The 11,970-nt window shown below is 38.4% G+C and overlaps 1 protein-coding gene across 1 annotated transcript; it reads left to right on the forward strand.

Annotated features, from left to right (window-relative positions):
- The first annotated feature begins 1,583 nt into the window (after positions 1-1,583).
- LOC101676029 (olfactory receptor 4N2) lies at positions 1,584-2,625 on the forward strand. Its single transcript, XM_004781738.2, has one exon. It carries the CDS (start codon positions 1,702-1,704, stop codon positions 2,623-2,625), a length of 924 nt encoding a protein of 307 aa, XP_004781795.1. The 5' UTR covers positions 1,584-1,701.
- Positions 2,626-11,970: the final 9,345 nt, after the last annotated feature.

The raw sequence follows: 11,970 nt of genomic DNA on the forward strand, positions 1-11,970 counted from the left end.
TATATTCTTCTGTAGATTATCAATTTTCAAACTTTAGGGACACTTCATATCTGTTACAACATTTTTTGAATGTGTATCTTAAGTATATGCAAATTATTTATAAAATACATATATACCATTTTTCAATGTGCAAATATAAAAAAATTTTGAATAAAATTAAAATGTAATATGTACACAGATGGATAATTATAAACACCTAATATATATACATATATATATATACATGTAATATATATATACTATTTTCTGTTCACTCTTCAATGAATCATCATGTGTCCCGTGTGTTTACCATAGCCCGCTAAACAGACTGAACCTTAAGTCTGGGTTTTCCCTACAATCACTTGGACTTATAAGTCTAGGTTCTATAAAGGTGTGGTTTTTAGACTAGTAATATAATTTTATTTAAGTACACAAAAAAGAACATCCACTGATTAAAGCTGTGTTAATAATTTATTTAAATGAACTAGAACACACTTGCATTCTTCCACAACTTGTCAATCAGAACAAAAGAGAAAACCCATTCTAAACTTAGGTAACCACAGTAGCCTTAGATTTCTTATCTTTGAAAGGAATTTATTAGATTCTAGGCTCTTTATTTTTACTTCTACCTATTTTATTCTATTATTTTATGCATTGATATAACTAATTTTTTAAAATGTTAAACTGGCAAATTTTGTTTTGTAGCATATTGTTTGTTGAAAGGCTAAAATCTCTCCTCTCTTGGGTGTTATACTAGGACCAGAGAAATAAGGAGAATGGGAGTTTATAAGAAACAACTGTGATTTAGATAGGGTTAATGAAACTAGATGAACAAGGTATGGAGTGACTACATATGTGGTATTTACCAGGGATATAGCTAGGAAATTGCCTCTAATTTATGTGGAAAGTGGAGTTATCACTGGGATCCTAATGAGAAGTATGGAGTCAGGGTAAAAGAAAGACACCAGACCAGAGGAGCATAATAGGAGAATTAATAAAAGAATACAGAGAGAGAGCAAGGCAGAGTAAGCACACAGGAACTAGGAATTCCACAGGAACTGATAAAAAGGAAGTACTCAGGAAAAAATTGGATTTGGTGAATGAAAAAAGTATAATTTCAAGAAAATAGCTACATTGCTCAAGCACAGTACAGTCACAAAAATGTAAAGATTGTAATAATTGGAGTTATGTTTTATCTCAGTTAGGAAACTTCTCAGATGATTCAGGAAGGTAGGAATCCCAACATGTAGGACATCAGATTTTTAAAGTGGAGAGCAGGTTTATAGAAGTGCATGGTTGGATGGGACTAAGAATTGTGGTATGAAAACAATATGTTTTGTTTGTTTTGCTTGATTTAAGTCTGGTGTTAACAAAAAGTTTGGGGTTTACCCAGGATGGTGAGGGTTGAGATATGTTGATTTAGCTGATGTGAGAAATATGTCAATTTTTTTTTAATAGAGGGAGGGAGAGGAAGGGAAAAGGAGGGTAATAGGGAGATTCTTAAGCAGGCTCCATGGTTAGCATGGAGATGGACTCAGGGCTCAAACTTACAACCCTGAGATCATGACCTGAGCTGACCTGAGCTGATATCAAGAATCAGATACTTAACCGACTGAGCTTCAGATATGTAAAATATTCTTAGTTGGAGAAGAATGAGGTTCTAGAGGGAAGAAACAGTAATAACAACAAACTCTGCTTCTTGATATACTGCAGGCAAAGGAGATGGAAAATGACAACAGCACAGTGGTGAAAGAATTCATCCTTCTTGGTCTGACACAGTCTCGAGATATTCAGCTCCTGGTCTTTGTGTTAATTTTAATTTTCTATCTCATCATCCTTCCTGGCAATTTCCTCATCATCCTCACCATCAGATCAGACCCTGGGCTCACAGCTCCCCTCTACTTCTTTCTGGGTAACTTGGCCTTCCTGGATGCATCCTATTCCTTCATTGTAGCTCCCAGGATGCTGGTGGACTTTGTTTCTGAGAAAAAGGTAATCTCCTACAGGGGTTGCATCACTCAGCTCTTTTTCTTGCACTTCCTTGGAGGAGGGGAAGGATTACTCCTTGTTGTGATGGCCTTTGACCGCTACATTGCCATCTGTCGGCCTTTACGCTATTCAACTGTCATGAACCCTAGAGCCTGCTATGCCTTGCTGTTGGCTCTGTGGCTTGGAGGCTTCATCCACTCCATTATCCAGGTGGCCCTCATCCTCCGCTTGCCCTTCTGTGGCCCAAACCAACTGGATAACTTCTTCTGTGATGTGCCACAAGTCATCAAGCTGGCCTGCACAGACACTTTTGTGGTGGAACTTCTGATGGTCTTCAACAGTGGTCTGATGACCCTCCTGTGCTTCCTGGGCCTTCTGGCCTCCTATGCAGTCATCCTTTGCCGTGTACATGGGTCTTCCTCTGAGGGGAAGAGCAAGGCCGTTTCCACGTGCACCACCCATATTATTGTTATATTTCTCATGTTTGGGCCTGGCATCTTCATCTACACTCGCCCCTTCAGAGCCTTCCCAGCTGACAAGGTGGTTTCTCTTTTTCACACAGTGATATTTCCTTTGTTGAATCCTGTGATTTATACCCTTCGCAACCAGGAAGTAAAAGCTTCTATGAGGAGGCTGTTTAATCAGCACATAGCCTAATGAAAGGGGGGAAAAAAAGAATAAAAAAATCAAGACCAGAGAATTTTATCTGAAATTAATTTATCCATTTCTAAATACTGCATTTATTGAGCATTTTCATGAGATCTATTTTAGTCACTGGGAAAAAGAGGTATTAACGGGACAGGTAAAGTTGCTGCTGTCCTAAAGGTACAATCTAGTGGGAATAGACAGCCATTAAAGATAGAAAATGAATAGAATGGTTTCAGGAAGAGATATAAAATCTAAAGGAAAGTAAAAGTACAGACAGATATATAGATAGGTAAGAGCTAGAGAGTGTGGGGTGAGGGTAATAAGTTTACTTTCCATCTTTAACAGATAAACTAAACAGTCAACCATGCAACCATCTGGAGGCAGAGCATACTAGACAGAGGGAACAGGCAGTGCAAAAACCTGAAGATAGTAATTAACTTGGTATACTTGAAGAATAAAACAAAGTTCAAAGTGACTGAGGCATAATAAGTGAATATGAAAAAGAATAGAGTTGAATATACCAGGTAGTCCAAAACATATATGAGTCTATGAAGTGAATATAAAGAGTTTGATTTTTTTATAATTATAATAAGAAACCATCCTAAGGCTTTATGCATCAGAATGATTTCTCACATGCTGTTTTATAAATGTCTTAGGGCTGTAAACTCAAGATTTTGTGCAGATATCAAGAGTTAAAAATTATCATTAAGAGGGAAATATTAAATATTATATTTTGAAAGAAATTAAGCTGCCATTTTCCCCTATAACTAGATGAAGGCCAAAAAAACCCTAGTTATTTTCCTTAAAAAATATTTTTTGAGTATAACTGGAACATAATGTTAAATTAGTTTTAGGTGTACAAAACAGTGATTTTAACATCTCTATGTGTTATACTATGCTCAAAAGAAGTGTAGCTATTCTCTTTCATCATCCAACACTATTACAGTACCATTGACTATGTCCCTATGTTTTATTTTTTATTCCCTTGACTTACTCTTCCATATCTCCCATATCTCCCATTCCCTCACTTATTTTCCCCATCCTTCCACTGGCCTCCTATCCTCCCTCTGGCAACCATAGGTTTGTTTTGTGTATTTATAGGTCTGATTCTGTTTTTGTACCTTTGTTTATTCTTCATTTGCTTTATTTTAGTTTCCATATAGAAATGAAATCATATGGCATTTGTCTTTCTCTGACTTTTTTTTACTTAAGTATTTATTTAAATTCCAGTTAGTTAACATACAGTGTAATGTCATAGTTTCGGATGTACAATATAGTGATTCAATACTTCCATAAAAGACCCATGCTCACCACAACAAGCGCTCTCCTTAATCCTCATCATCTATTTAACCCATCCTTCTACCCACCTCCCTTTTGTAATCAGCAGTTTTTCTCTATAGTCTGTTTCTTGGTTTGTTTTTGGTTTCTTGGTTCTCTCTCTCTTTTATTTCCCTTTCCTTGCTTTATTAGATTCCACATATGAGTGAAATAACCTGGTATTTGGTTTCTCTGACTTATTTACCCAAAGAATACAAAGGTACTAATTCAAAGGGTTACATGCACCCAATGTTTATAGCAAAATTATTGTCAATAGCCAAATTATGGAAAAAGTCCAAGTGTCCATCAACTGATGTATAGATAAGGAAAATGTGGTATAGATATATACAATGGACTATTACTCAGCCACAAAAAAGAATGTAATCTTTCCTTTTGCAATGACATGGATAGACCTTGAATGTATTATGCTAAGCAAAATAAATCTGTTTCACTTAGCATAATACACTCTAGGTCCATCCATGTTTCACAATGACAAGGTCTTATCCTTTATGGCTATGTAATATACCATTGTATATAACTACACTACATCTTCATACATTCACCTATTGATGGGCACTTGGGTGGGTTCCATATCTTAGCTATTGTAAATAATGCTACAATAAACATAGTGGTGTACATATTTTTCAGACTGGAGTTTCATTTTCTTTGGTTAAATACCCAGTAGTAGAATTACTGGATCATATGGTAATTCTATTTTTAAATTTTTAAGGGACCTGCACAGTGTTTTCCAACAGTGCATAAGGGTTCCTTTTTCTCCATATCTTCACTTAAACTTATTTCCTTTCTTTTTCATTCTAGCCATTTTGACATGTATGAGGTGATCGTGGTTTTGATTTGCACTTCTTTGGTGATAGGTGATGTTGAGCATCTCTTCATGTTCTGTTGGCCATCTGTCTTCTTTGGGAAAATGTCTATTTAAGTCCTCTGCACATTTTTTAATTGGATTACTGGGGGGCTTTTTTGGTATTGAGTTGAATAAGTTCTTTTATATCTTAGACTCTAATTCCTTATCAGATATATCATTTGCAAATATCTTCTCCCATTTAGTAGGTTTCTTTTTTTTGTTGATGGTTTCCTTCACTGTGCAGAAGCTTTTTATTTTGATGTAGTCCCAATAGTTGATGTGTGCTTTTGTTTCCTTTGCTTAGGGAGATGTATCTAGAAAAATGTAGAAAGAGATTACTGTCCTATGTTATTTTCTAGGAGTTTTATGGTTTCATCTCACATTTAGGTCTCTTTTTAATACATTTTGAACTTATTTTTGCTTATGGTATAAGAAAGTGATCCAGTTTCATTATTTTGTATGTAGCTGTTCAATTTTCCCATCACTATTTTTGAAGAGACTATCTTTTCTTCATTGTATATTCTTGCCTCCTTTGTCATAGAGTAATTGACCATGTAAGCATGGCTTTATTTCTGGGTTCTCTATCCTGTCCTATTAATCTGTGTGTCCCTTTTGTGGCACTACCATTCTGTTGATGACCACTTTGTAGTATATTTTCTTTATTCTTCACTTTCAATACTGCTTTGGTTATTTAGGCTTTTAGGTGCTTTCATACAAATTTTAGTATTACTTGTTCTCATTCTTTAAAAAGTGATAGTATTTTGATAGGAATTGCATGGAATCTATAGATTGTATTGGATACTATGGACATTATAACAACATTAATTCTTCCAATCCATGAGCATGGTATATCTTTCATTTGTTTATCTTCAGACTCTTCATAAGCATTTTATAGTTTTCAAAGTACAGTTCTTTTGCCTCCTTAAGTTTGTCACTAGGGATTTATTCTTTTTGGTGTAACTCTAAATAGAATTATTTTCATAATTTCTCTTTCTGCTATGCCATTATTAGTGTAAGAAACACAAGCAATTTCTGTGTATTAATCTTATATACCACAACTTATCAGTTCCAGTAATTTTTTGGTGGAGTCTTTAGGGTTCTTTTTTTTTTTTTAATGTATAGTATCATGTCATGTGCAAATAGTGGCAGTTTAACTCCTTCTTACCAGTATGAATGACTTTTTCATCCCCTGTCTTATTGGTGTGGCTAGGACTTCCAGTACTATGTTAAACTAAAGTGGTGATAATGGATATCTCTTTTCTTCATCTGAGACCTCTATAATGTGAATGTTTGTTTCCTTGGTGTTGTTCAAAAGATCCCTCAACCTATACTCATTTTATTTTTAAAAATTCTTTTCCACTGTTCACCCTGGGTGCTTTCTATTACCTTGTCTTCCAGATCACTGATCTGTACTTCTGCATCCACTAATGTTTTGCTCATTCTCTCTAGTGTTTTTATTTCAGTTACTGTGTTCTTCAACTCTGATTGGTTCCTTTCTATAGTTTCTTTTTGTTGAATATCTCACTGATTTCTTCCACTCCAGCCTAGTGAGCATCTTTAAGATCATACTTTAAACTCTCATTAGGCATATTGTTTACTTGTTTGTAACTTAGTTATTTTTTAGTTTTTTATCTCTAATTTTTGCCTTTTAGAGCTCATTTCTCTGTTTCCCCATTTTGCTTGACTGTCTATGTTTGTTTCTATGGATTAGGTAGCACTACCAGATTTTTCAGTCTTGAAGGATGGTCTTATGTATGGTTGTACCCTATGCAGATTGTGTATCTATGGTGATTTTCACTGAATGGCAGGAGCTGTGGCTGGTGTGGGCTGGGGGCTGTGGGGCACACTGTACTGGGTCTGCCCTGATGGGATGTCCAGAGTTGAAGTGGGCTTGGGCTGGAGTGGCCCTGAGACTCTCCGCAGAGTGGGTGCCATGGAAGGACAGCAGAAGCTGAAGGTGGTGAAAACTGAGGGGTGTCAGGACTCTTTATGTACTATAAGCCCTGGGAGGACAATTAAAGCTGAAGTAGGTGCAGGTCAGTATTAACAGTAGCTGGGCTCTCCACACAGCAGGTGCTTTGGCAGGAAAGTTAAAACTGAAGTGGGTATAGGCTGGGTGGTTGGGGGTTGGGGTGCTGTGGTTATAAATACAAAGGACACCCTGGTAGGACAGCTTAAGCTGAGGTGGGTGCAAGCCAGGGAGTCCTAGGGCTCTATGTGCAGAGGGCACCCTGACAGGATAGCTGGAATTGAAGTGAGTGTGAGCTATGGTGTCCTGGAGTGCTCTGTGCTCTCTAGCAGAGCAGCCAGAGCTAAGGCAGTGTGCAGGCTCAGAGGTCCTGGGGCTCTCCATGTAGATGATGATATGGCAGGACAGTTGAAGTGGGTATAAGTCTGGAGGCCCCAGAGCTCTCCATACAGAGGGTGCCCTGGCAGAATTACTAAGCTGAAGTAGACATGGGCTGCATGGTCCCTGGGCTCTCCACACAGAAGATGCCCTGCCAGGACAGCTGAAAATGAAGTGGGTGCAAGTGGCGTGTCCTGGTGCTCTATGCACATAGGGAACCTTGACAGGATAGCTGAAGCTGAAGGGAGTGTAATCTAAAATATTCCAGGACTCTCTACACAAAAGTGCCCCAGTGAGATGGCTGGAGCCAAGGTCGGGTGCAGGCTGGGGATCCTGCAGCACTCTGCACTGGCAGGGCAGCTATACCTGGAATGGGTGTTGGCCAGTGTGTTCCCTGGGTTTCTCAAAGTGTATCCTGAAAGGACAGTTGAAGATGAAGTCTGTGTGAGCCAGGGTGCTCAGTGCAGGTGGTGCCCTGATGGGGTGGCTGGAACTGAGGTAGGCACAAGGTGAGGATCCTGGGGTACTCTTCACAGGGAACTTTGGTAGGGCCACTGGAGCCAAAGTGGGCATCATCAGTTGGGAGGTCCTGGAGCATTCTGCACCAGGGATGCCCTAGCAAGCTGTCTGAAGCCAACGTGGTGTGGGGATGGAGTGTTCTAGGGTGCTTTGCCCTGTGTCAACTTTGCCCCTGTGTCACCTTGGCACAAGGCCTGGAGCTGTAGAGAGTGTTGATCAGGGGTGTCAGTGTGTACTAACCGGTGTGGGACAGTTGGGGCTGGACAGTAGGGGACCCAGTGCTTGCTAAGTGCTTAGGGTACTTAGACCCAGCTCCAGAGAGTTCCAACAGCCTTCTCTCCCCACCCTGCTCTTTGGTGGAGTTCTAGGGCCTGGTTTTTAATATGCCAGTTGTTTAAACTGAGCTTCTGTTCTGTGTCCCTAAATGTCCACGGCTGGCGTGGGCTAGAAGGCCTGGGGCTGCTAAAGGGGGAGGGTAAACCATGGCACTCACCAGATCTCCAATCCTGAGAGATAGCTATTAGTGCCTCTGTCCATTTGGCAGAATTCCAGGGTTGTATCTTTTATATACTAGTTGTTCTTTCAAATCACCCTTTTTTTTTCTGTGTTCCAAGGCAGAAGAATCTGTTCAGAGTCCCTCAGTATGATCCCTCCCACTGTAGTTCACAGTTTCAGGGATGTGCGTTCCCTTCATTACCCTATCTGTCTGTCTCTTCTGCCATTTTCTTTTGCTGCCCTCTCTTTTGTGCAAAAGCTGTTCAGTCAGTCCCCAGTTCTTCGGGAGAAACTGTTTTGTAGTTAAATGTAAATTTGGTGTGTTTATGGAGGTGAGTTCAATGTCTTCCTCTATGGCTGACTTGGACCAGAATCCCCCAAAGCCGGTAATTTTCACATGAAAAGGTCATGAAAACAATGTTTTAATGACTACTAGCTGTTTGTTGATCTCATCCCCAGTTGATTTCACACTGAGTATAATAATTCTTTGGTAGGCCAGTCATGACTCTATTGCAGATAGCAGAAACTATCCTTGTTATTTTAAACACCCTGGGACAGCCAATGAAAAGATTACCTCAGACACCTTAGTAGGATAAAGGAGAGGACCTTGAGACCAGATGCTCTAGTGTCCAAAGGCTATGATCTAAGCTTTGTCTCTACTTTTATTGTGTTTTACCAATGCACCAAGCACAAGCACAAAACTAGAAGTAGTATATAGCTTTAATGATCAGGACAGTAATATATGGGAGCAACTGCGTGATAGGGGCAAGCAGAGCTCGTGAAGTGAAGTATGTGACCATCAGAGGTGCCTGTTTTTCTTCAAAATGTAAACATTTACTCCCTAGATAAGAACCTTGAATCTGGCTGGTTTTAGCCCAGAAAATTCAAAGGAGGCCCAGAATTCTGGGTTTTCCTCCTTTGCTTTGCAATTAGTCTCAACCAGGGAGTCCTATGCAAATCAGATTTTATCTATCCAGGCACTGAGAATCCCCACATTTCCCCCATTTTCTCTTATTAATCCAGCCAAGTTCTTGTTGCATCTATCCCAGGTATAGCTCTTGGGTTTCTCCAACTCTGGAAAATGCCTTCATTCCCATTTTGCAGACTATGAAAAGAAACAACAAACAAATAAATGAGCAAAAGAATAGACAGGCTGATGAGTCCCCATTCAGTGGGAGAAAACCAACTTTTTGGGTTTAACCATTGTAAATTATCCAAAAGGATATTACAGGTATTTTGGTCATATTCATGTTTTTTTTTTAATTCCAGTATAATCAACATAGTTAACAGAAGGTAACAATTCCATTAACTTCAGGTATACAATATAATGATACAATTCTATACATTACTTAGTGCTCATAGTGATAAGTGTACTCATAATCACCTTCACCTATTTTACCCATCCCACCATGCACCTCCCATTTGGTAATCATCAGTTTGTTCCTTTTAGTTAAGAGTCTGTTTTTTAGTTTGTCTCTTTTTGTTCACTTATTTTGTTTTTAAAATTCCAAATATGATTGAACTTATATAGTATTTGTCTTTCTCTGACTTAATTCACTTAGCATTACACTCTGTAGTTCCATCCATGTTGTTGCAAGTGGCAAGATTTCATTCATTTTTATGGCTAATATTCCTGGTGTGTGTGTGCATGCACATGTGAGCATGCATGTCATGCGTGTGTGTATGACTTCTTTATCCATTCACTTACTGATGGATATAGGATCCTTCCTAATGTGACTATTGGAAATAATGCTGCTATAAATTAGTGGTTTTGTATTCTTTGGGTAAATCAGTAGTGTGATTACTGGATCATATGATAGTTCTATTTTTTTTTTAATCTTTTGAGGAAACTCTATACTGTTTTCCACAGTGACTATACAACTTTACATTCCCACCAACAGTTCATGAAGGTTTCCTTTTCTACATATCCTTACCAACTCTTCTTGTTTCTTAATTTTTTTTTTTTAATTTTTAGCTGTTCTGCCAGGTGTGAGGTAAAATATCATTGTGATTTTAATTTGCATTTCCCTGATGATAAGTGGTGTTGAACATTTTTTCATGTATCTGTTGGCCTGCTGTATATCCTATTTGGAGAACTGTCTGTTCATGTCATCTGCCCACTTCTTTTATTTATTTATTTATTTATTTATTTATTTTTATTTTTTATTTTATTTTTTTATTTTTATTTTTTTTATAAACATATATTTTTATCCCCAGGGGTACAGGTCTGTGAATCACCAGGTTTACACACTTCACAGCACTCACCAAAGCACATACCCTCCCCAATGTCCATAATCCCACCCCCTTCTCCCAAACCCCCTCCCCCCAGCAACCCTCAGTTTGTTTTGTGAGATTAAGAGTCACTTATGGTTTGTCTCCCTCCCAATCCCATCTTGTTTCATTGATTCTTCTCGTACCCACTTAAGCCCCCATGTTGCATCACCACTTCCTCATATCAGGGAGATCATATGATAGTTGTCTTTCTCTGCTTGACTTATTTTGCTAAGCATGATACGCTCTAGTTCCATCCATGTTGTCGCAAATGGCAAGATTTCATTTCTTTTGATAGCTGCATAGTATTCCATTGTGTATATATACCACATCTTCTTGATCCATTCATCTGTTGATGGACATCTAGGTTCTTTCCATAGTTTGGCTATTGTGGACATTGCTGCTATAAACATTCGGGTGCACGTGCCCCTTTGGATCACTACGTTTGTATCTTTAGGGTAAATACCCAGTAGTGCAATTGCTGGGTCATAGGGCAGTTCTATTTTCAACATTTTGAGGAACCTCCATGCTGTTTTCCAGAGTGGCTGCACCAGCTTGCATTCCCACCAACAGTGTAGGAGGGTTCCCCTTTCTCCGCATCCTCGCCAGCATCTGTCATTTCCTGACTTGTTGATTTTAGCCATTCTGACTGGTGTGAGGTGATATCTCATTGTGGTTTTGATTTGTATTTCCCTGATGCCGAGTGATATGGAACACTTTTTCATGTGTCTGTTGGCCATCTGGATGTCTTCTTTGCCCACTTCTAATTGGATTATTTGTTTTACTGGAGTTGAGTTGTAGAAGTTTTTTATGTATTTTTGTTATTAACTCTTAATACAATATGTTCTTTGCAAATATATTCTCCCAATCAGTAGGTTGTCTTTTAGGTCTTTTAATTGTTTTCTGTGTAGAAACTTTTTATTTTGATGCAGCCCCAATAACTTATTTTTGCTTTTGTTTCCCTTGCCTCAGGAGACACCTCTAGAAAATGTTCTATGGTAAATGTCAGGGAAATTATGGCCTGTGCTCTCTTCAAGGATTTTTATGGTTTTAGGTCTCACATTTAGGTCTTTAATCCATCTTAAGAATTTTTGTGTATGGTGTAAGAAATTGGTCTAGTTTCATTCTTTTGCTGTCTAGATTTCCCAGCACCATTTGTAAAGAGACTGCCTTGTCCCCAATGTGTCTTTTTGTCTCCTTTGTTGAAGGTTAATTGATCATATAATCATGAGTTACTCCTGGGCTTTCTGTTCTATTGATCTATGTGTCCACTTTTGTGCCAATACTATATTATTTTGATTACTACAGCTTTGTAGTATGTCCTGAAGTCTGGGGTTGTGATACCTCCAGTATCATTCTTTTTCAAGATGGTCATATTCATATTTATTAATAGTGGTAAGGGAGGCTAGAATCTGTTCTTTGAGATTGTGAATATCCAGGATTAAATTATCATGAAGATAACCTTGAAGGTGTTTCTTAATTTTTTTCCAGTCATGTAGTGAATTGTTCCAGAATAGAAGGGTTACACAAATGGCTGAGG

Source organism: Mustela putorius, unplaced genomic scaffold, assembly GCF_011764305.1.
Source record: "Mustela putorius furo isolate JIRA1106 unplaced genomic scaffold, ASM1176430v1.1 tig00003896_pilon_pilon_pilon, whole genome shotgun sequence".
Classification (NCBI taxonomy): Eukaryota; Metazoa; Chordata; class Mammalia; order Carnivora; family Mustelidae; genus Mustela; species Mustela putorius.